This window comes from Cervus canadensis, chromosome 15 (genome assembly GCF_019320065.1).
Source record: "Cervus canadensis isolate Bull #8, Minnesota chromosome 15, ASM1932006v1, whole genome shotgun sequence".
NCBI lineage: Eukaryota > Metazoa > Chordata > Mammalia > Artiodactyla > Cervidae > Cervus > Cervus canadensis.
Window position 1 is genome coordinate 18,397,274 of NC_057400.1, and position 23,700 is coordinate 18,420,973.

At 38.1% G+C, this 23,700-nt stretch overlaps 1 protein-coding gene across 1 annotated transcript in view; it reads left to right on the forward strand.

Moving 5' to 3' along the window:
- THSD7B (thrombospondin type 1 domain containing 7B) overlaps positions 1 to 23,700 on the forward strand; it is a 993,808-nt gene that overhangs the window by 968,224 nt on the left and 1,884 nt on the right. Inside the window, exons 22-27 of the mRNA XM_043487921.1 lie at positions 3,107 to 3,266; positions 4,363 to 4,536; positions 4,635 to 4,730; positions 7,503 to 7,585; positions 10,552 to 10,744; positions 14,088 to 14,175. Of these exons, the coding sequence (XP_043343856.1) occupies positions 3,107 to 3,266; positions 4,363 to 4,536; positions 4,635 to 4,730; positions 7,503 to 7,585; positions 10,552 to 10,744; positions 14,088 to 14,175 (794 nt within the window). The remainder of the gene's footprint in view (positions 1 to 3,106; positions 3,267 to 4,362; positions 4,537 to 4,634; positions 4,731 to 7,502; positions 7,586 to 10,551; positions 10,745 to 14,087; positions 14,176 to 23,700) is intronic.

The following is a 23,700-nucleotide window of genomic DNA, read 5'->3' on the forward strand; positions in this document are numbered from 1 at the left end:
TGCTTCCCCCTATTATCAGCATCTTTGCAGGCCTAATTTTGGTCAAAATTTTTTTTCCAGTTCCTCACTCTGCACTTTTTGCCAGGTTTTCAAACTCTCCAAACTCTGTTTACTTATGTATACCACAGGAGGAGCAGTAGTACCTGTTTTGCTGGGGGTTTTGGTAGCGATTAGACAAGTCATCAGAGAAGGCAATGGCACCCCACTCCAGTACTCTTGCCTGGAAAATCCCATGGACGGAGGAGCCTGGTGGGCTGCAGTCCATGGTGTTGCTAGGAGTTGGACACGACTGTGCAACTTCACTTTCCCTTTTCACTTTCACGCATTGGAGAAGGAAATGGCAACCCACTCCAGTGTTCTTGCCTGGAGAATCCCAGGGACAGGGGAGCCTGGTGGGCTGCTGTCTATGGGGTCGCACAGAGTCAGACACGACTGAAGCGACTTAGCAGTAACAGCAGCAGACAAGTCATATGTAGTGCTGAGCATAGTACCTGACATAAATTTAGAGCTCAATAAATTGAGGTTGTTATTATAGGTTTGATTAAAACTCTGATTATGGGTATTAGCACCACCTGCTGATCCACATCTGGTGATGCTGATGCAGAGTAGATAGGAAGTCCATTAATGATCTGGACAGCAGAGACTTAGTGACAGAATTCCGACTGTTGACCATCTTGTTCTAAGAAGCCTGGCTCGGTTTTCAAGTCCTGGTGTGTAAAGTCTCATGAGTGAGACTAGATGAATGCTTGCTTTATGAATGAAATTATCATTCTGCTGCTCATTTCTCCTCATACTGTGGCTGTGGTTGTCAAAGGTATAAGAGATTAAGGTGGAACATGGTACATACTAGAAACATATTATTGTTTGTCTTATTTTTGAAAGTGCTCCCTAATGACTAGTTTCCCCTCGTTTCTGCACACTCCATCTCCTGGAATGTCAAACAAAGCTCTAATCAATTGCATCTCCAGTTACCTGAGGTTCTAGAGAGCAGTAACTTCAAACTTCAGACATGCTGCAGTATCGTCAGATTCCAAGTTCATGAACTCTGACACTCTACAGTGAAACATGTACCTTAGGCAATTTAGCCATGCATCCCTCACCTGGAATAATAAGTTACAGAAAGAACCCTCCCCCAAACCCAAATTTAACTTATGCTAGTTATTTTCAACTTTAGGTTACAAATATTTACTAGAACATTTGGTTTAGATGAATATATTGTGAATTGATTTTGAACCTCCATTTCTCAAAAAAAAAAAGTGCACTTGGGTTCATAACTCGGGCACATTTTTTTTAAACCATTTCACAATGGTTAGGATGAGATAGCAAGTGTGGGGATTGCCATCTTAGATAAACAAAGCACAATTCTTGTTAAAACATCTATGGAAAAGGATGTGATGGTCCCAGTTTGTGTGTCTGCTCAGATGATTCAGTCTCTAAGTTGCAGTATCTTAGAGCTCCTCCAAGTTGCACCTTTTCTTTTTTTTTTTGCCATTATAGCTTTGAATCTGAGAGAATCTTTCTCAGCAGCCTCTGCACCACCCTGCACATCCGGCAGCCCATCCACCACCTGCCCTCGGTACTTAGCAGCTGCTGCCACTGTGCCTTGACCTGGCTGGTGCTCAGCAGGCCCATCAGCCTCTGAGTCACCTGCTCCACACCCCGGAGCACTGTCGTGACTGCTTTAGCTGCCCACCATGTACCTCTTCAATCCTGCTGCTGCCAGAGCCACAGAAGCTCTAAGGTCTAGCAATGTACTTTGAGTCCTGTAGTGGGAGGGAGAAATAAGGAGGAGCTGAAACTCAGTCTCCCAGTTCAGATCCCAGCTGTCCAGTTATTACCTAATAATGGGTTGTAGCATGTAGCATCCTTGTCTGCAGCAACAGAGTCTGTGCAAATGTTCTTTCTCTCTCTCTCCATCCATACCAGAAGTAATCATAAAAACTCTTGGTCCTCCACCTATTTCCTGGTAGTGGGAGCTGAGTAACATACCTTGAAAGTATAGGGGAGTTAATACCTTGGAAGTTTCCCTGGGATGACAGTTGATAAATGAGAACTGGATCCATGGAGGAGCTGGCATATCCATGGAGGAGCTGCCTCTCCCTTTTTCCTGCTACCACATCTTGGATGATCCATGTGGCCTGTCTAAACAATGTGATTGACCAAGAAACCAGCTGTGTTTACTATGAAGTTGAGGCCAGTTGATAACACACTACCTTATATTTGCTTTTCCTCTGCACCTGTGATGGCTTGCTCAGCCTCACTCTTGCACCCCTGGGATTTCACCTCCTTAGTATAGAAGCTTTGCCTTGGGCTCTGTTTTCTAAGGCATTTATGCAGGGAAAAAAAAAAGCAACAAAACTACCCTCTCCAGTTATCCAAATATCCAATGGTCTTCTTTTTGAAATATGAGCACCTGACTAAAACTGAGGAGATAATACTCACCTCGTGAGTATCTGCTAAAAATGTTAGAGTAGGAAGTCTTTCATCAGGCAGATGGTTGAGCTAGATAACCACAAAGCTTCTGTTTCTGTGAGACACTGCATATTTTTTTTCTAATTGGCCAGAATAATCTGAGTGGGATTTGTATATGTCTTCAAAGAATAATATTCAGCACAGAAGGCATTCTGAGAAAATCAGCGTTTTACTGGAAACCCCAATCTAATCCACATGAGAAAGTACTGAATTCCCTACAAAAGAAAAACAAGCAAAGCAAAAGAGAAATGTACACCCTGTGGTTGTACATGCTCTTTTGGGGAGTGATTATGGATTAGGCCACTTTATCACATACACCTAGACAAATTAGGTATCGTTTTTCTTTTTCAGTCAATCCTGGCTGAGTTCCAGAATGAATCGTCATATTCTGAGTGCATAAATTTCAAGGCATAAATTTGCATTTCTGCTTCAGTTGCTCTGTCAGCTCTAAGAGAATTGCTCAGGGATGCCTTATTGTCAACAACTGAAAGATAACTCTCAAGAGGAGGAAGCTGCAGAAATATGCAACTGTGTTTTTTTGCTTTTTGGTTTTTTTGCCCAAGAGATGGTGGGAGCTAAAACTTTGAGATGTTCCTGATTTGGGTAATGCTGACAGCATCCTTTCCTCTGACAGGGTGGAGACTGTGGGGAAGGAGTCCAGGCCCGCAGCCTCTCCTGTGTGGTCCACAACGGTTCAATATCTCCCTGGACTGTACGTGTAGACAATGCACTGTGTGGAGAGATGCCCTTTCAAGACAGCATCTTGAAACAGCCGTGTTCAGTGCCTTGCCCGGGTAGGCAATTTTAAATGATTCGGAGTGCCTTCCATGGTGACCTTTTTATTTCTTTTTCTGTTTTTTGGAGTTCTCTCTCATCCAAGTTGAAGTTTGTAACTAACTTTAATCCATGTGTCATTGGTTATCACTTTGGACTATACCTAACAGCTTCTATAGAGGCAAAGTAGGCTGGCAGGGCAAGTCAGGGGGAAGCACTGGACTTAGAAATGTAAGAGCTAAGTTAGAATCTTGTCACTATCACATCACTGGCATTTTGCCTGGGACATGTACTCTTGTCGCTTTGAGCAGTGGTTGCTCCATCTAGAAAATGTGTTAATAATACCTGACCACACCAAGCACATTTCCAGCATTCAAAAAACATTGACTGAATCCATGAGTGATGAGCCCTGGCTGATGACATGGTGATGACAAGTAAGGCTAAAAATGAAAGCACTCTGTTAAACAAGCAAGTTCTATGTAATTGTGACGGTTATTCTTAGTTACATAAGATTTATGAGTTTATTTTAATCCTAATAACACAACTTACCTTGTATGGCAGGAGCTTAAGGTGGCTAAATATATCCTTATGTATTCTTATAATATGGCATGGAACATATATGTGTGTATACGTACATTCATACATATTGACATATATATATACACACACAAATTGTGCATGTTTGGATTGTTAAATGAACCATTCTTTAAGTTTAAAGCTACTCTACTTCTTTCCTTTATATAATTTCTGTGAACATCCATTTTATGATGTTATGATGCTCTTTAAAAACTGAGTTGCTATAATCTTTACACATCCTTTTAAAATTTTTATTGTCACTAGTAGACACTAGTGTTCTCCAGATAAAAGTGCCATGATTTGAAGCAAAATAAGGGCAGTATAGTGCTTGGCACTTTTCATTCAACTAAAAACCATAAATTACTTCCTTACTCCTAGTGCTTTCTAATTAGAAAATTTGTCAGCATAGAATTTGTAGTTTCTGGAATGCACCTGGTCACCGCGGCACCACACGAATCCCACTGTGAACCCTGTGTGTGTAAACGGGGTCAGGGGCCAGTTTTCATGGTTTCCTCTGCCTTGTGCTGCATGATCCTCCAGGAGACTGCCATTTAACAGAATGGTCAGCGTGGAGCACGTGTGAGCTGACCTGCATTGATGGAAGAAGCTTCGAGACTCTGGGTCGCCAATCTAGGTCAAGGACATTTATAATTCAGTCTTTTGAGAACCAAGACAGCTGCCCCCAGCAGGTTCTAGAAACACGCCCTTGTACAGGTACCAAAGCACTTTTCAACTCTCAGCCTTGATTGATCAATGCTTATTCTGCTTTGATTGAGGCATAATAGAACCGCTGTTATCGTATTTACTTGCAGGAGGTAAATGTTATCACTACACATGGAAAGCAAGTCTTTGGAACAATAATGAACGAACTGTGTGGTGCCAACGTTCAGATGGCATTAACGTCACAGGTATTCCTGCCTAAGATTCATGTGGGCACTTCGGAAAGATCTCTGAGTGTTGCTGTTGGTGAGAAGAATTAGCTTAAAAAATTATAAGCAAGGGAAGACTGGGGAGTGGACTTAGATGAGCTTCATGGCAAGTTACCATTAGATCTTTGCATCCTAGAAAGCAAACCGTTCTATATGAAGTCCCATAATATATCAGATGGCCTACCTGGGTGGCACAGTTGTAAAGAATTCGCCTGCCAGTGCAGGAGCCGTAGGAGACAGGGGTTCAATCCCTGAGTCAGGAAGATCCCCTTGATAAGGAAATGGCAACCTATTCCAGTAGTCTTGCCTGGAGAATTCCATGGACAGAGGAGCCTAATGGGCTACAGTCCATGGTGTCACAAAGAGTTAGATATGACTGAGTGACTAAGCATACACACACACAGTATATCAGACAACTTAACGTAGTTCATTTCAGTCGCTCAGCCGTGTCCGACTCTTTGTGACCCCATGGACTGCAGCACTCCAGGCTTCCCTGTCCATCACCAACTCTCAGAGTTTACTCAAACTCATGTCCATTGAGTCAGTGATGCCATCCAACTATCTTATCCTCTGTCGTCCCCTTCTCCTCCCACCTTCAATCTTTCCCAGCATCAGGGTCTTTTCCAAGGAGTCAGTTCTTCACATCAGGTAGCCAAAGTATTGGAGTTTCAGCTTTAGCATCAGTTGATACATAATAAAATTTCCTTGAATATCATGATCTAAGACAAAAACTGAAAGACACAGATGTTGGTTTAAAACAATGGTCTCTAAAATTGTAAAAGATGTACCTTTTCAGTAAAAGGTATTTGAGAACAGACCTCAAACTATCCTAAAATCCCACACTACTGTGCTCATGTATCATGTTATGAAACATATACAGAAATTGAAATTAAGAGTTGATAAAGATATAATAAAAGCTAAAATATATTAATGATTAAAAACATTTTCCTGTAAATTATAGATGCTTATGTTCATGTACTGAAAGTTTCATTTTTTAACAATGTGGTAGCCTTGATTATTATTTAATATCTGAATAAATATTGAAGGAAGGGTTCCTCATTCATGACAGTGAATGCAATTAGATTCTACAAATGGTCTTCTCAATCATTTTAAAGGGGTTTGCTTCGATGCCTTCTTATGAAAGAAAATCAAATTGTCATTCTTTTTACTTAGTGCCAGGGCTAAGAGCTTGTCAGAATAGAAGAAATCTCGATTTTTCTATTGGAATAGAAAGATTGTCTGCTTCACCTTTTTCTAGCTTACTCGTTTTTTCATTATTGATTGTCCCTTAACCCATAGTTTTTGCATACAATCATTTAAGTGATTTGCCCATTGTGTAAGTTAATGTTAAAACTAAATAGACTGTAAGTCTGCCTAACCAGGAACACAGAAAGCATCACTTGCTGCAGTGTGCTGAGAGTTTACCAACCGGTGAGGGTTCCACTTCCAGATTCTCTGCGCGGAGTACCTCGTGGCTGGTGGACATCCCAGGGCCACCTGATGAATGAGCTCAGGTTACCAGTGTCACCTGCTAAGTATTATCACAGCTTAATTTCATTGCTAAAATGTAAAATGTGGGCTAAAATATACAAATTCTAACATGTTTTTCCTGGCTCTCAGGTGATCTTCTCCCCATGGAGTATACACACTGCATGGTGGAGATCCCTGGTTTAAGGAGGAAAAAACACCACCTCCAAACTCTGTTGGCAGTGACAAGGCTGTGTGGTTACTGCCACTAACACATGATCAATTTCACACCTACCTGCTCATTCTGGATCCTGGTGTTTTGTTTTTTTCCCCTGCGGAAATTATTTTTCAAGCAACAGATTTTAGCTATTTCATTCTTCAGAAAAATGTAGATGCAACTCCCTACACAGCCTTAAGCACAAAATTTTCTCTAGTTACAAAATCATAATTTTATGTTATGGTTATATATTATATAATTGGTTGACAATTATAATAATGCAGAGACTAGAACCTATAAATGCAACCAGTGGTATATAAATGTAGCTTCAATGGTGCCCTTGATAATATGTCAACTTCTTTGCTGGTACTTTGAATCCAGGAAGGCACAACTAATATATAAATGATTTTTAGATTATAGAGATATTATTCCATCTAGTTACTCAAAGCTATTTTAATAAGGGCCTGCAAGTACTAGTGTCAGATGTATGATTATCCCTGCTGGAGTGTATACATTTGCTCTTAAAAATACATGTGGCAATCTGTATGTGACTCTGCATGTGTGCGTATATGTGTATTTCTGGCTGAAATACATTTAAAATGTTACCAAAATGTGTAATATTGTGGTCTCATGAATGGGCTAGTGGCATTCTTTTAGTGTTTTGTTGTTGGAAATTGGTCTAGTGCCTAGTTTGGGAGCTGGAAAAAAACTATGTAGACAGATCTTTGAGCGTATATATTTTCTGCTACTGAACTTCAGTTGAGATTTCATCAATTCTTTTACTGATCCTGACACTCACAGGCTTTGCCCTCAAGTGAAGCCATATGATAGAATCACCTGGCCAACATGCAGGTATAAAATCTCAACTGTAAACAACTTCTGTTAGCAGAGCCTCCCATCTCAAACAGCCTCTCCTAGAATAGTCAACAAAATAAAACAGCCACACTGTCAGCAAACAGATTTTTTTAAAAAATAATACTGTTACAAGGTAGCCAGTGTCAGAGAGGAAAAGAAGTGAATATTTACCCTAGAAAAATCTGTAAATGATGGTGGGATTTCCTTTGTAGGAGGCTGCTCCCCTCAGGCACGCCCTGCTGCTATTCGGCAGTGTAACCCAGCTTGCAGAAAACCTTTCTCCTACTGCACACAGGTGAGTCAGGTGCTAGAGCCTTGGACAGTAATTTAATTGTGTTATATATGTGTTGTCTGATGTTTTCCAGTCTCCTTTATCCCAAGCAGCAATTCCATGGGCCCACGATACCACCTAGAGGCATTTGCAGAAGTAATCGCAGCTATTAAGAATTTCTTTGCATGGCCATGTCTTCAAGAAAGCAGTCTTTTATAGCTAACCTCTCTTTCAGATATCTAATCTCTGTTAGCTCTTTTTCGCCTTTGATTATTTCCTTCATTCTTAGCCTTTCATATACCTAAACTATTTTGCAAAATCTTTAAAAGGATATGTTCATGTTTGCTAAACATTAGGTACTAAAATTGATTACACTGTGATTAGTGTGTATAAATTTTAGTTGATTTTAAATAAGTTGATAGTATGGTTATGGGTAATAATTATGTGTGTGTATATAGAAGAAAGGTATGCCCTGTCTCTCAAAGAAAGAAGTTTCTTCTTATAGTGTGTTCTTTCCAAAAATGATTTGGTTAAAATGATTCAAATGCTCCATTCTATTTTATGGACCGTCTACTTCAAGTAGAAGTAGGTTAATTCTTTGACACAGGAAAGCTAGGGATTAAGTTGCCAGTGGAAAAAAGAAGGAAAAGAGATCAGCAGCGACTTCATGGGCTAATGATGTTTGTGAAATAGCAGTTGTGGCTTCCCACCAACTCTCTGGATACCCTCTGTAATAAACATAAAATACCTGTTCCCTTGAACCTTTGTCCTATATAACTGGTTACAGCTTTTCATTCAGACTAAATAAAGACACATCTTGAAAAGATGGCTTTCATATCTGAGCTTGTACCAATTTTCTCCATTAGTTTCTCCCCATTGAACACTGAGTAATGTCTTTAATTAAAACCACTGGAAATATTTATAATGATAACTGTCATTATACAATCTCTACCTAAAATTTAGGCATTTATTAATTGTTTTTTAACTTCTAATTTTTAGTTTTAGTATATGTTGCTCCTCAAAATCATGTGTTCAGTCAACAACTTATGACCTAAGAAAATAGTTCAGTTCAGTCACTAAGTCATGTCCAATTCTGCGACCCCATGGACTGTAGCACGCCAGGCCTCACTTTCCATTACCAACTGCCAGAGTTTACTCAAACTCATGTCCATCAAGTCGGTGATGTCATCCAACCATCTCATCCTCTGTCATCCCCTTCTTCTCCCGCCTTCAATCTTTCCCAGCATCAGGGTCTTTTCCAATGAGTCAGGTCTTCGCATCAGGTGGCCAAAGTATTGGAGCTTCAGCTTCAGCATCAGTTCTTCCAATGAACACCCAGGACTCATCTCCTTCAGGATGGACTGGTTGGATCTCCTTGCAGTCCAAGGGTCTCTCAAGAGTCTTCTCCAACAGCACAGATCAAAGCATCAATTATTCAGTGCTCAGCTTTCTTTATGGTCCAACTCTCATATCCATACATGACTACTGGAAGAACCATAGCTTTGACTAGACAGACCTTTTTTGGCAAAGGCATGTCTCTGCTTTTTAATATGCTGTCTAATGTGGTCATGACTTCTCTTCCAAGGAGTAAGCGCCTTTTAATTTCATGCCCACAGTCACCATCTGCAGTGATTTTGAAGCCCGAAAAAATAAAAGTCCATCACTGTTTCCACTGTTTCCCCATCTATTTCCCATTAAGTGATGGGACCAGATGCCATGGTCTTAGCTTTCTGAATATTGAGTTTTAAGCCAACTTTTTCACTCTCCTGTTTCACCGTCATCAAGAGGCTCTTTAGTTCTTCTTCGCTTTCTGCCATAAGGGTGGTGTCATCTGCATATGTGAGGTTATTGATATTTCTCCCTGCAATCTTGATTCCAGCTTGTGCTTCATCCAGCCCAGTGTTTCTCATGATATACTCTGCATATAAATTAAATAAGCAGGTGACAATATACAGTCATGATATACCCCTTCCCCTATTTGGAACCAGTAAGTATATATGGCTGATGCATAAAGAATGATATGAGTTACCATTTAAGGCTAAGGTATGTTGAGAAAATACCATAGTTTTATGTAAGGAATCCTAATAGCAAAGTCATAGAGATTCATAATCTCATGCTAATTTTCTATTCTCCTCTATTGCCTTTATGTTTCCTGGAGGAAGGAAGAGCAGTTATTTCAGTTTCACTTCCAGAGACAGATAGAAAATCTTTGTCCATTACATTGTATCATTATCAGTTTCTTTGAAAGGCTTATTGTGCATGAAAATTACCAGGAATCCACAGACAAATATGAAAGACCCATTGTCATGATGCCAACTAGGAATTTGATGATGTGTTGTGACACTCAGGTTACTTCAAGATATCTAACTGTCTGCCAAAAGCATATGTCCACAAGAGGGAGGAAAGACAAAGTTTTTTTTTCCCCCCCTTCACAAGCCTTGGACTGTCTCCTCTTAGTGCAGAACTAAGTCTGTGAGTGGAGAGCCGGTTCAGTCTAGTTCGTGATCAATGGTAGAAGATGATAGAGGCAGAAAGAGACCTCAAAGAGCACAAAACTCAGAGAAGATATGCACATAATTTCTGTTGCTTTGCTTCTCAATGTTAAGGACAGATTGGAGTTAGCAGGCAGGAATCTGAAATAGCTGGGGGAAGAACCGAAGTAAATTTTTAATTAAAGCTTTAAACACCTCTATAAGAGAGAAAAGGGTGTAGTTCATATTCTCTATTCACAAAAAATTATGGTTTCAATTTGGAAGGTGTAAGAATGATCAACCACTAGAAAGAACTGATGATTTATTGAAGTGTTGACTTTGGAAATCAGAAAGATGAACTATTTATTGAATTTTCATCTCTTTGCCAAGTCTGGTGCTGAAAAATCCTAAATTGCCATGACATATCATGCAACTATTAAGCAGTTCCAACAATTAAGGTGTTATTTTTTCATCTATATAACTCACTGTGTAACCATAAATGTATTTTTCATGCTGTAGGGTGGAGTGTGTGGTTGTGAGAAAGGCTATACAGAGATCATGAGATCAAATGGTCTCCTGGATTACTGCATGAAGGTGCCAGGCTCAGAGGATAAAAAAGCTGATGTGAAAAACCTTGCTGGGAAAAACAGACCTGTGAATTCAAAAATACATGATATTTTTAAAGGATGGTCTCTCCAGCCCCTTGATCCAGGTACATATCAGTTATGAGTAAGAAATGTAAATTTTCTCTTGAGGGATTAGGGTTCATGTTGTGACCACTGCTCATGATGGAAAGCATGGAGGGAAGAAGGGACAGAAAAGGCAATATGGTCTTGTTCAAGCTTTCTCACACTTGAGTGCCATGTAGTGTAAAACGTTCTCATGGGTGGTTGAGAATAAGTCTGTCAACCCCAGTCTGAGTTTAGGAAACAAAATATTAATCTTTGAAAATGTTGGAATTGTAAATTATCTTTGCCAAAGACTTTATAACTGTGAAGTTTTATATATAATTGAAAAACAAGAAAAGGAATAGATTCTCAGGAACATGGAGTTATGTAGGGAAATTCTAGGTTCCCTATCTGGTTTGAGAAACACTAGTGATATAGTAAAACAGCATCAATTTCAGAGGCCAAGAGACCTTATGTGTATCATGGATCAGAGGTACCCACTTTGTGATTGCATGTAATTTCTTTGCCTCTCTGGAACTGTTTCCTCATCTATGAATCAATCTAGGTCCTGCAGAATTTTCATGAGTATTAGCACAGTGTCAGGCCTACAGGACTCAAAACTTAGTGGAGATCAAGGATAAGAACGAACAGTATTGGATAATTTCTCTGTACCCTATGATTCCATGCTGGTTGTATTGCATGACTCATCTCATTACATTCTTGCAACATAATGAGATGTTGTTATCCCCACTCTAGAGATTAGGATTCTGAAACTGGCAATGCAAACTAATTTGACCAAGGTCACACCACCAGTAAGTGACAGGAAAGTATGAAAGGCAAGCCAATAAGATCCTTACACAGCACTGGTGTCTACTTCCCTCTTTAACAATTGGACAAAAATATGAAAGCAAAATTCTCTGTGCCTAATGTACATACCTCTTCCAGAAAATAAAGTGCTGCAAATGACTGAGGGAGCTAGCATAACTGATGGAAGGAACCTTGAGAGGGAAGACACACATGAAGCTCAGACAAAACATACCTTGGGAACTTTCCGCCCAGGCCCGAAGCCTTGGTTGTACCAAAGTGCCCTGATGACATGCTTAAGTGAAGCAAAACTAGAGCCCAGACACAAAGGACCCTAGATCTAGTGGGAGAAACAAGACATTCTGTGACTAGCTTACAAGGATGACCACAAGAACTTAAGTTTTGGTTCCCAAGTACATCTGGGCATGCCGTAGATATTAAAAATCATATTCATTCTGTGATGTTTAGCTAATTTAGAGAAACAGACTTAAAGTTGAGGGAAGCATGCTATGAAATGCAACCAGGCTCACTCATTGCTTGTAGACCCTATTTCAGGGAGAGAATTAGGATGAGGTTCCAAGGAAATGAGTTTTCAAATCCACAAATGAGGCCCTTAAACTCTGGAAACCTAACTAAAGCATTAATACCATGTATATGACTATACATGTGTGTACACATATATACATAAACACAGATACATACATATATCCATACTCATATATACACTTGTATAATTATGTGTGTATATAAACATATATGTAAAATATATATTTAGTCTGGGAGAAAGTTTATAACTTTCATTAGGTTCTCATAATGTGGTTGAAAATTTGAGCAACCTCTCAGGAAGGCAATTAGGCAAAACCTATCATACATATATATATACACATATATACTAAGAGAAGGATGTAAATAATTATATGATTGCTTATTATATAGCAAATGAATGGAAATAACATAAATCTCTACAAACGGAATAACAAAAAAACAAAAATATGATACAACTGTGTAATGTCTCTTAGGGGTATTAAAAAGGATGAGATGGACCTCCCTTTATGAACTAGCATGGAAATATTTTTAATATGTATTGTTAGGTGGAAAAGTAGTACCAAAGTGAATGATAAGGACCATTTGTGTCTTTTTTAAAAAGGGCATGCATGTTGTGTATATACTCATTTGCTTGCATTTGCAGAGAAAACTATGAGATGGTTCATAAATTGGTAACAGTGATAGCACCTGGGGAGGGAGCTCAGGTAGGAAGACTAATTTTCCACTACATATTTTTAATTATTTTTTATTGTAGTATAAATGTTTTACAGTGTCATGTTAGTTTCTGCTGTACAATGAAGTGAATCAGTCACATGCACACATATATCCCCTCTTTCTTGGACTTCCCTCCTCATCGCATCTATCCAGGTCACTACAGAGAACTGAGCTAAGCCCTCTGTACTATAGTGCGATTACAGCATTAGCTTCTTATAAACAGCTATATTAATTCTTCTTTAAGTAACATGATTTAAAGGTCACCCAGATCACATACCTCTGCAATAGGGATTTAAAAGCACTGGATCTTACAATACTTCACCTCTTTGAGGTTTAGGGGTAATAAGATGAAAGGTGCATTCTTACTCAGGGAAGACTTTTTTTAATTGCCAATGTAAAAAATTTAGAATAGGGGATCACATCATTAGTGTTTCAAAGAGATCAAAATCAAAGCTTTGTTAAAAGTTTTATGACCATAAAAAAATGTCACTACTATGTTGAAAACTCATTCGAAAACTCGATTGAGGCTTGAAAGTGTCTTGTAAGCAAAAACTGTAATACATAGTCACAACATAATTGAAAGTAATAGTGATTTTCTTTCAAACAAATGTTTACAATAGATTTTGTTTTTTATCCTATGAATGTCTTTAGAATAAGATTCTGATAATGTGTTTTTTTGGACCGACAGTTAATTACATTCAGTGTAGTGTAATGAACCTTTGTGTGTACATCTTTCAGAAAGGAACATAATTCCTTTTGTTCCTAATAATAATAATAGCTAAGGCATTGCTATTATCAGGGCAAGTCTAAGTTTAATTAACTGTGTGCTCATGTAAAACTTAGCAAAAACCATGTGTTTTCCAGAAACAACTCAAATTTATACATACAGTCAGGTCATATAGTTATATATATATGTCATATAGTTAAAAATCACAAAATAGATCAGACTATTTGGTTCTTTTTTTTTTTTTTAAACTCTTGCAGATATCAAATCCAAAATAATATATACTTCTACATGTGGATATGTTTTGTAATACTTTTGTATTAGAAGTATATATAAATGAAAATAAATTCAAAATATCCTGCCAGTTGTTAGATTTTATGAAGTACTGATTGCTGGTCTTTGGCATTGTGAAAAAAATTGATAACCTGTATTTAATATTTTCACCTATTTTTGGACATTTGATAGCTGTCACATGTGTTTCCACGTACGCTTCTGACTTCTGCAAATCTCAGAATTCAGATGAGAAATAAATAATACACTAATTAAATGAGAAATAAAAGCTTTTGTATGCTAAGCCTGTTATTTTTTATTTTAAACAGATGGCCGAGTGAAAATTTGGGTTTATGGCGTTTCAGGTGGTGGTTTTCTTATCATGATTTTCCTAGTATTTACTTCCTACCTTGTTTGGTAAGTACTAACTAGTAAAAATTTTATATTTTCACTGGTGGTATATTACACTAAAAGAAAACTTAGGTTGAAATCTGGTCATTATAACAGGACCCTTAAACTCACAAATAATCACCAACATTAGAATTGCTAAATAGTTGAAGTGGAAGAGTATTATCTTTATTGTCCTCATTTGAAATAACATCTTTGTATTTGGCTTTCATATAATATCACAGGTATACGAGGCAAATCATTAATCAGGGCTTTCCCATTTTACAATTTTGATTTAGATCAGTACCAGTTTAACACACTGGAAATTCCTGGTACCTCTTAGTACCAGGACTTAGTCACAGAGATTCTTTTTTTTTTTTTTTTAAATTAAGTGTAGTTGATTTACAATGTTGTGTTAATTTCTGCTGTTAGACAAAGTGATTCAGTTCATACACACACACAAATACATACACATACCCTGGAGAAGGAAATGACAACCCATTCCAGTATTCTTGCCTGGAGAATCCCATGGACGAGAAGCCTGGCAGGCTGTAGAGCATAGGGTCGCAAAGAGTCGGACGCAACTCAGCATGCACATATGTATACACACACACATTCTTTTTCATTTTCCATTATGGGGACAGGATATAGAAAATAGTTCTCAGTGCTGTATATAGTAGGACCTTGTTATTTATCCATTCTAAATATAAAAGCTTACAACTACTACCGCCCTCCCACTTGGCAACCACACAACTAATCTATATCTCCATGAGTCTGTTTCATAGACAGTTTCATTTATTTATTTTAGATTTCACATATAGTGATATCGTAGGATATTTTTGTCTTTCTCTGACTTACTTCACTTACTGTGTTAATGTCTAGGTCCAACCATGTTGCTGCAAATGGCATTATTTCATTCTTTTTTATGGCTGAGTATTATTCCATTGTATATTTATTTAAAAAAATTTTCTTTATCCATTCATTTGCCAATGGACATATAGATTTTTTCCATGTCTTGACTATTGGGAATAGTGCTGCTATGAATATAGGGGTGCATGTATTTTTTTAAAGTTTTGTATGGATGTATGGCCAGGACTGGGATTGCTGGATCATTTGGTAATTTTTTTTTTTTTTTTTTTTGGTATTTCTATTTTTAGTTTTCTGAGGAACTTCCATACTGTTACACACAGTGGCTTCACCAACTTATTCAATACATTCCCATTAACAATACAGGAGGGTTTCTTTTTCTCCATGCTCTTTCCACCATCCTGACTGGTATGAGGTGGTATCTCATTGTGGTTTTGATTTGCACTTTTCTAATAAATAGTGATGTTGAGAATCTTTTCATGTGCCTATTGGCCATCTGAATGTCTTTGGAGAAGTGGCTACTTAAGTCTTGTGCCCATTTTTTTTTAATTGGGTTGTTTTCTTGTTGTTGAGTTGTATGTGTTGTTTGTACATTTTGGAAATCAAGCCCTTGTCAGTCACATGATTTGCAAATATATTCTCTCATTTGTAGGTTGTCTTTTCATTTTGTTTATGGTTTCCTTTACTGTGCAAAAAGCTTGTATGTTTGATTAGGCCCAATTTGTTTATCTTTGTTTTTATTTCTATTGCCTTGGGAGACTGACCTAAGAAAATATTGATACAAATTATGTCAGAGAATGTTTTGCCTATGCTCTGTTCTAGCAGTTATATGATATAATGTCTTAAGTCTTTAAACCATCTTGAGTTTGTGTATGGTGCGAGGATGTGTTCTAACTTCATTGAATTTACATGCATATGTCCAGCTGTCCCAGCACCCCTTGCTGAACAGACTTTTTTTTTTCATCGTATATTCTTGCCTCCTTTGGTCAAAGATGAATTGAGCATAGGTTTGTGGGTTTATTTCACCTTCTTCGTCAGGTTTATTCCTCAGTATTTTATTTTGAGGGGGGGGGGATGAGATTTTACAAGGTACTTTTTTTTTAAATTTCCTTTCTGATATCTCTAGCTCCAGGGATTCTGATTTAAGCATCCAGACAACTTGACCACATGCAGGAGTAATTAAAAGAGCCCCAGGTAACTCTAATAGCAGGCAAGGCTGAGATAATTCTAGTTCTTAAATTTTCTTCTCAAACTGACCTATTTTTACCAAGTATGTTAAGTTGACCAGTTGGTTCAAAAAACCTATTAGTATATTTTGGATAGTAGAGCCAGGTGTTTATCTACAGTAACCAACCATAAAAGAAAATCTGGTTGTCCATTCCAGGAACCCTGTTTTGTAAGTGACTAGTTCCTAAAGTATATTATTCTCACAAAATGATGATTAGTTTATTGTATAGAATATATTTTATTTGATGAGCTGATCTTGAAACCAGACAGAAGTAAATACCTTTGAATGTTTTTAAGTGTGTTGAGAATATTTTATTAGCTTCCTGAAATTTTTCAAAGGATTTTTTTTTAATTTTCATAAGATCAAAGTGTTACTTTGCTTTTTTCTCTAAATTGACACATTTATATTCATCATCTGTCTCAAACTGTTTCCTTGAGAATTTTTGCCCAAGTTTTTAATCTCAATTCAAATCCAGTCTTTGTATTTTAGCTCGTACTTCCAAGGTTACACAGGTTTTTAAGTCTTTGCTCTTGGTCAGTGAAAGTTGCTGAAGAAAATCAAGTGACTTTAATTCTTTCTGCCACCTATAGTGATTGAGATTGAATTTCTAGAAGTTGGATTGCTATCCAGCTAATACTTCCACAGTGTTGCAATAAAAAAGTAACACCTTCAGTTAGTCATTTACCTTAAAATCAAGTGATTTGACCAATTATGTTTGAATTAATTTTGTATTGTCTAGATCCTGTCTTAATGAACAAATGTGAAGTGGAAAGCCTTATATGAGCTTGAGAGTGATAGGAAGCATTCACAGCTAGAAAAGATGAGGAAAAGATCTTAAATTGAAACAAAGAACATAAAGACTTGATAGATGAGAAACTGCTGTCAAAGCAATGGCCCAGTACAGTGTAAGATAATCAGCTAGTCTAGTAGTCTGTGAAAGCTGACTACTTCATAGTCACATCCCTAATTCCAGATTCTATGGTTCCTTCTTTGAATATCCAAAAGATTAATTAACAGCCATAAATTCTGCCCTTTTACATTTCTCCCTTTCTTTCAATTTAAAAGTATGTTACCCTTAATCCATTTCTTCAACAATAAATATTTATTGTAGCCCTTTCTAGGCTCTGGGGATTGATTATATTGTGATGACAAACAATTTTCTAGAGAATTTTTAATATAAAAGGTGAAGGGAATCATCCCCTACTGTTTAGTGGCCAAATTATATAGATATTTATGTATAGTATATCTATTTTTTTCATCCTCAGTATCCACCCTTAATAATCCCCCATTGGAAGTAGCAGTTAGCTCCATATTTGGAAGCCCTACAAATCCTCCTTTCAACTGTCTATAGCCAGATTAGTCTTTTTAAAACTTAGTCAAGTGATCAGCGCCTTTCCTCCTCAAATGCCAGCAGTGGCTTCCCATTGACAGCAACATGGAAGTCATGTTCTGGCTACCTCAAGTCAACATTTCAAGTTTACTATACTCATGTCCATCCAAGTTGGTTGAGATACAACACTTCTTTCAATCTGTTTGGGTTGCTATTTCAGAGGTTTTTATCTCAAGATGTAAGTATCTATTAACATATATTAGGGAAGTTTGTCATTTCATTTGTACTGCTCATGTATATTTATGATATCCATTAAAAACACTTTTTATATTGTAATCTTTCATAATATTTATAGGAGTTGAATATAAGGCTACAACCTCTTTCTGAAAGATAGTGTTTTGGGAGACGTTACCTTACATTAGGGTACATACCATGGTATCTTATTTCACAAGAAAGCTTCCGCTTGCATGGTTTACTCCTTACAGTTCATTCTTCTAGAATTAATTTTCATAAGTTATTGGTATTCTAACAGTTCTTCCCAATAAAAATTTAAATGCCAACTTTTCCTTGTGAAGCAGCCTAGAATAACTTGTATAAGCCACCAACCCTGTGGCATTTACTCCATGCTGGCATTGTAGTTACTTGTATAAAACATCTTCCACCATTTACCAAACCATAAGGACTTGGGGGGTGGGGGAGAAGATGTATAATGACTTATTTATTAAGTGAATGAATCAATGAGTGGATAAGCTAAAAACATCTATTGCCCATGATCTTCAAAGGTCAAGAAAAATATATAATATTCACATATGTCAAAGTGCTTTACAAAATAGGTTGCCTTATTCGGTCTTTCCAATAATCCAATAAAGTGTCGTTAATATCATCTTTATTTTAAAGAGGGAGTAAGCCATACTCAGAAAAGTTTAATAACTTATATAAGGGAATCAGCTCCAGATTTGTCTTAACCCCTTTCCACTGGACTTCCAGTCTCTGTAATTTCTTGTCCTTAAGTAATCCTGAAAACTCTTTAGACTCAATTTAATGTCTACACCTTTTACATTTTTTAGCAGATCTTCATTTCCCAAGTAAAGTAAGTTATAGACCTGGGAACAGACCTATTGATATCAAAACACTTACTGTTACATATGAGCTGCCTAAAGAATCCAAATAGGTTTTCACAGCATCTATTTCTATTAAATAGCTCGCAGAAGAGTTAGAAGATGACAGTTTTGTAGATTTTATATTTTCTCCTCCAAAATAAAAAGCTTAGGACAAGAGAGCTGCTATAACATGCCAGGTGTTAGGTGTATACTTTAGATGAAAGCAATTTATAATAACATTTGGAAATGTTTTTGAGAAAATAGAGAAAAATAGTCTTCTCAAGGACTGCTTTGTTTAGATATGATCCTTTGTATGTCTACCATAAGCATTTGGGTTTCTTGAAATATTACTGATGCCCTAGCTCCCCTGGCAATAAAGATCCATGAGGTCATTTAGTGGGGACGACCATTGGGTGAGTTTTTAGTTAATCTAGACATAGTGCCTGGAAGTTACTTGGAGAACCACATCTATTCTACCTTGCTCAGCACAATGCAGGGAATGGGCTCTCAAGTTTGAAAGTTTGAAGGCGGTGCTGCCACCTCCGAGGCTCAGCCCTCATGAGTGGCTCACTGTTATTGTCTTCTGGTCTGGGTCCTGTGGCTTGAGATCAAGGGTAGTGAGAAGTGCCAGCACTTACCTGTCTTTTCATAATGAACTCACTTTTCTGGCCTAACAGGTTTATCTTTGCTAAAATGCAAATGATCATGGAAAAAGTGACTTTAAAACGTGTCAGTCAATGACCTCTTACAGCCAGAGCTGCATAATGGTTTTCTTCCTTGTGCAAACTCTAAAAGTGGTAGCGGCTGTCAAGAGTGCTGCATTAGGAAGAATTATGAGGCTGTTCCTGGGCTCAACAGGAAAGAAGTGTGTGATGGATGGGAGATGGCCACTGCGGGCACAGGATGCCTGGGGGTGGCGGCGGCCATGGGCCAGGCATTTATGGGTCCTGATTTAGTGTGAGTGAGGTGGTCACACCTTACCTGATAGCAGAATTGAAGACAGAAAAAATAATTTTAAAAGGATTTCTAAATGAATTTCCTAATAAAGATCAGGAAGGAAGAAAGGAAAGGGAGCAGGGGCTTCTAAAGAAAAGTTTCCTATTTGCTGACTTTGCAGAGGGCAGGCCCCTACTCAGTTCTTCCTCTTAGGGTTCTTTTTAACCAGCCAGGAAGCTCTAAAGCCACAGCTTCTCAGCAGCATTACCACATTATTCAGTGGTTGCTAACTTTTAAACTCTCTACAAGTTCTCAGATCTCACACATTCATGTGTGTGAAAGTCACTCAGTCATGTCTGACTCTTTGCGACCTCATGGCCTATACAGTCCATGGAATTCTCCAGGCCAGAATACTGGAGTGGGTAGCCTTTTCCTTCTCCAGGGGATCTTCCCAACCCAGGGATCAAACCCAGGTCTCCCACATTGCAGGCAGATTCTTTACCAGCTGAGCCACAAGGGAAGACCCTCACACATTCATAGCTGTGATTTTAATACATCAGTTGAGAGCTTACATGGTATGAAGAGAGACATCATTAAATGAAGCCTTTATCACAACCATCCCAGCACATACCACAAAAATCCCAGGCCTACACACTAGGAGCCCTCTCTTTTTTTTCTCCTAGAGGTGAGCACAATGTTCACAATCCCATACCTGTAAATTGATATAAAAATTCAAGTAATATTTGAGCAGAATTTTCTAGGCACAGCTCCTAGAGGTTGGCCAAGTTTAGATGTCTCCTAGGCAATCTTGTTGTCTCTTTGGCGGGGGTGGGGGGTGGGGTGGGGATTTTATTTTTATTGAAGCATACTTAACTTTACAATGTTGTGTTAGTTTTAAGCATACAGCAGTGATTCAGTTATATATATACGTATGTGTGTGTGTGCAAGCTCAGTTGTTGTGTCTGACTCTTTGTGACCCCATGGACTATAGCTGCCAGGCTCCCTGTCCATGGAATTTTCCAGGCAAGAATATTGGAGTGGGTTGCCATTTCTTTCTCTGTAGGTGTGTGTATATATATATATATGTTCCTTTTCAAATTCTTTTCCATTACAGGCTATTACAAGGTGCTGAGTAGAGTTCCTGTGCTATCATGTAGGTCCTTGTTGTTTACCTAGTTCATATATAATATAGTATATATGAATAGTAGTGAGTATATATTAATCCCAATCTCCTAATTTATCTCTACCCACCACCTCCTTTGGTAACCAATACTGTTGTCTTTTCATACTCTTCCCCACACCCCAGGACTTCATTTTCCCATTTTTCTACTATGTAGCTTGTGTGTGCTAAGTCGCTTCAGTTATGTCCAACTCTTTTTGACCCTGTGTATTGTAGCTCGCTAGGCTCCCCTGTCCATGGGAATTCCCAGGCAAGTTCTTTACTACTGGTGCTGCTGGGAAGCCCTAAATGAATGCCAGTTAGGACAAAAATAATGCCATTTGCAGAAACAGGGATAGACCCAGAGATTGCCATACTGAGTGAGGTAAGTCAAAGACAAATATCATAATCACTTATATGTGGAATCTAAAAAAAAAAAAAAATGATACAAATGAACTTACCAACAGAAATACACTCACAGACACAGAAAACAAACATGGTTACCAGGTGGGACAGGATATATTGGGAGTCACATGCTTGTTATTTAGTCTCTAAGTCATGTATGATTCGTTTGCAACCTCATGGACAGTAGCCTGCCTGGTTCCTCTGTCCATGGGATTTCCCAGGCAAGAATACTGGAGTGGGTTGCCAATTCCTTCTCCAGGGGATCTTTCTAACCCAGGAATCCAACCCAAGTCTCCTGCACTGGCAGACAGATTCTTTACCGCTGAGCCTAGGTAACTAATAAGGATCACTGTATAGCAGAGGGAACTCTATTCAATACTCTATAATGACCTATATAGGAAAAGAATCTGACAAAGTGTGGGTATATGTGTGTGTGTAACTGATTTACTTTGCTAAACAGCAGAAACTAACAACATTGTAAATCAACTCTACTCCAATAAAATAATTTTTTTAGAGAAGCCTATTCCTCAAAAAAAAAAAAAAAAAGTGGATTGCCAAATGTAAACTGTTATATAGAGAATGGGCAAACAACAAGGTCTGACTGTATAACACAGGGAATTATATTCAATATCTTGTGATAAACTATACTGGAAAAGAAAATGGAAAAGAACATATATACATATAACTAAATCACTGTGCTATACAGCAGAAATTAACAACATTGTAAATCAACTGTATTTCATTAAATTTTTAAAAAAGTGAATTGCCAGAACCTCTGGAAACACCTCCATTTCTTGCCCCTCTCTTTTCTTCCCCTAAAACAGCAGGAGGTGGGGGAGGCAGATGAATCCTATTGTCATTCCAAACGAAAGTCCTCTTATTCTTTTGGACATTAGGACACCTTCTACTACCATCCCTAGGGTGGATAATAGACAAACTGTCACTTCCAATTTGTTGTAAATTCTCATTTGAGTGAGTTTTTAGTCCCTTTAAATGCAGATTAGTGTGCTCTGGACCCAAGCTGGAGCCAGGCAGTGTGACTAGAGCCACTGGCTTCTACACATATATTAATATAGACACATTTGGATGTTATTCAGATAATTATGCAGTCCCTGCTCTCTGAGAAGGGGAACAGGCCCAGGGTGAGTATACCTCTGCAGTGAATTTTGAAGCTTATTTCTGCCTCTCCGCTGTTGAGGATGTTTTTGCCTGCAGCCCATGCCCAGCACTCAGTCATCAGCAGACACCCACTGTATGCCGGGTGTGGACACTGTAGGATCTCTGGTTCCTATCAGTAGGCTTTTTAGAAATCATTTCTAATTCACCTCTTCAGCATCTATAAATTGCTTCTAGCATCTATAAGTTGCTTCTAGTCTCAATAAATTGCTTCAAACAAAGTTTCCTGAATTAGAACCTCAGTATTTTAAACTAGGAGATTCTCCCTATAAAAAAAATGTTATCAAACATGTGTCTCTTTTGTGGTAAAATTCATGCATCATACAATTCTCAACTTTTTAGCCATTAAGTAAAAAAAAGCCACACATACAGTATGATTCCATAGGAAATATCCAGAATAGGCAAATTTACAGAGGCAGAAAGTTGATAGGTGGTTGCCAGGGGTAGAAATACCTTATCACATTCCAAAGGCCCCACCTCCAAATACCATCACATTAAGGGTTAAGATTTCAACATATGATTGAGGGGAGGGTAATGCAAATATTGAGTCGATAATGGTTTCCTAATTACTCCCTTTACAATACATTGCATTTTGTAAAATATATAGCCTTATATAAAGCATTACACTAGTCTTCTCCTTTGGATAAATGCTGGTTTCTCAGAGCTGCCTTAAAGAATGGTATTTGGAAAGAAAGTGTCCCAAAGGCTACCTGTTCCAAAGTGTAGACTGCTTCGTGGGAAGAGTTTCCCTTTCGGGTAATGATTATGCAACGTTGCAACATAATGTTCAAAATGCCACTCAATTGTACAGATTAAAATATTTGTTTTTAATTTACATTCACTCAAAATATTAAAAATTAATTATATGTCCAGACAAAAGAGTTGTTTCTACCAAGTGCCTAATTAATAATGTGGATACAAGGAGAATGTACTGAAGGGTTAAAAGTGTTTTTCCTGTGTGTACTAGATGCATTTGGATTCTAGGCTCTGCCAACCATTCAGTGACTTGAGGAAGGTAGTAACCTCTCTAGTCCTTCTCTGTCGAGTGATAATGATAATCCCAGTGCCTCCTTCTCTCACTTTTGGCCTGGGATTTATTGAGGTGTTTTATGTAAAGTGCTCAGCCCAGGGTTTGGCACTTAGTATGTGCATCCAATTAATAACATGCTGCAATAAAATAAATACATAGAAATCTGGAGACAGAGCCAGAGGTGGCTCCCTCTTGGTGAGGACAACCCAAAGAGAGTTGGGCTCTGAAGGCATGGCAAAGCCTAGACACTGAGGACAGAAGGGAGACAGAATGATGGTGGGGAAGGCAGTGTGTAGCAGAATTAAACTGTAAATACCCATTAGT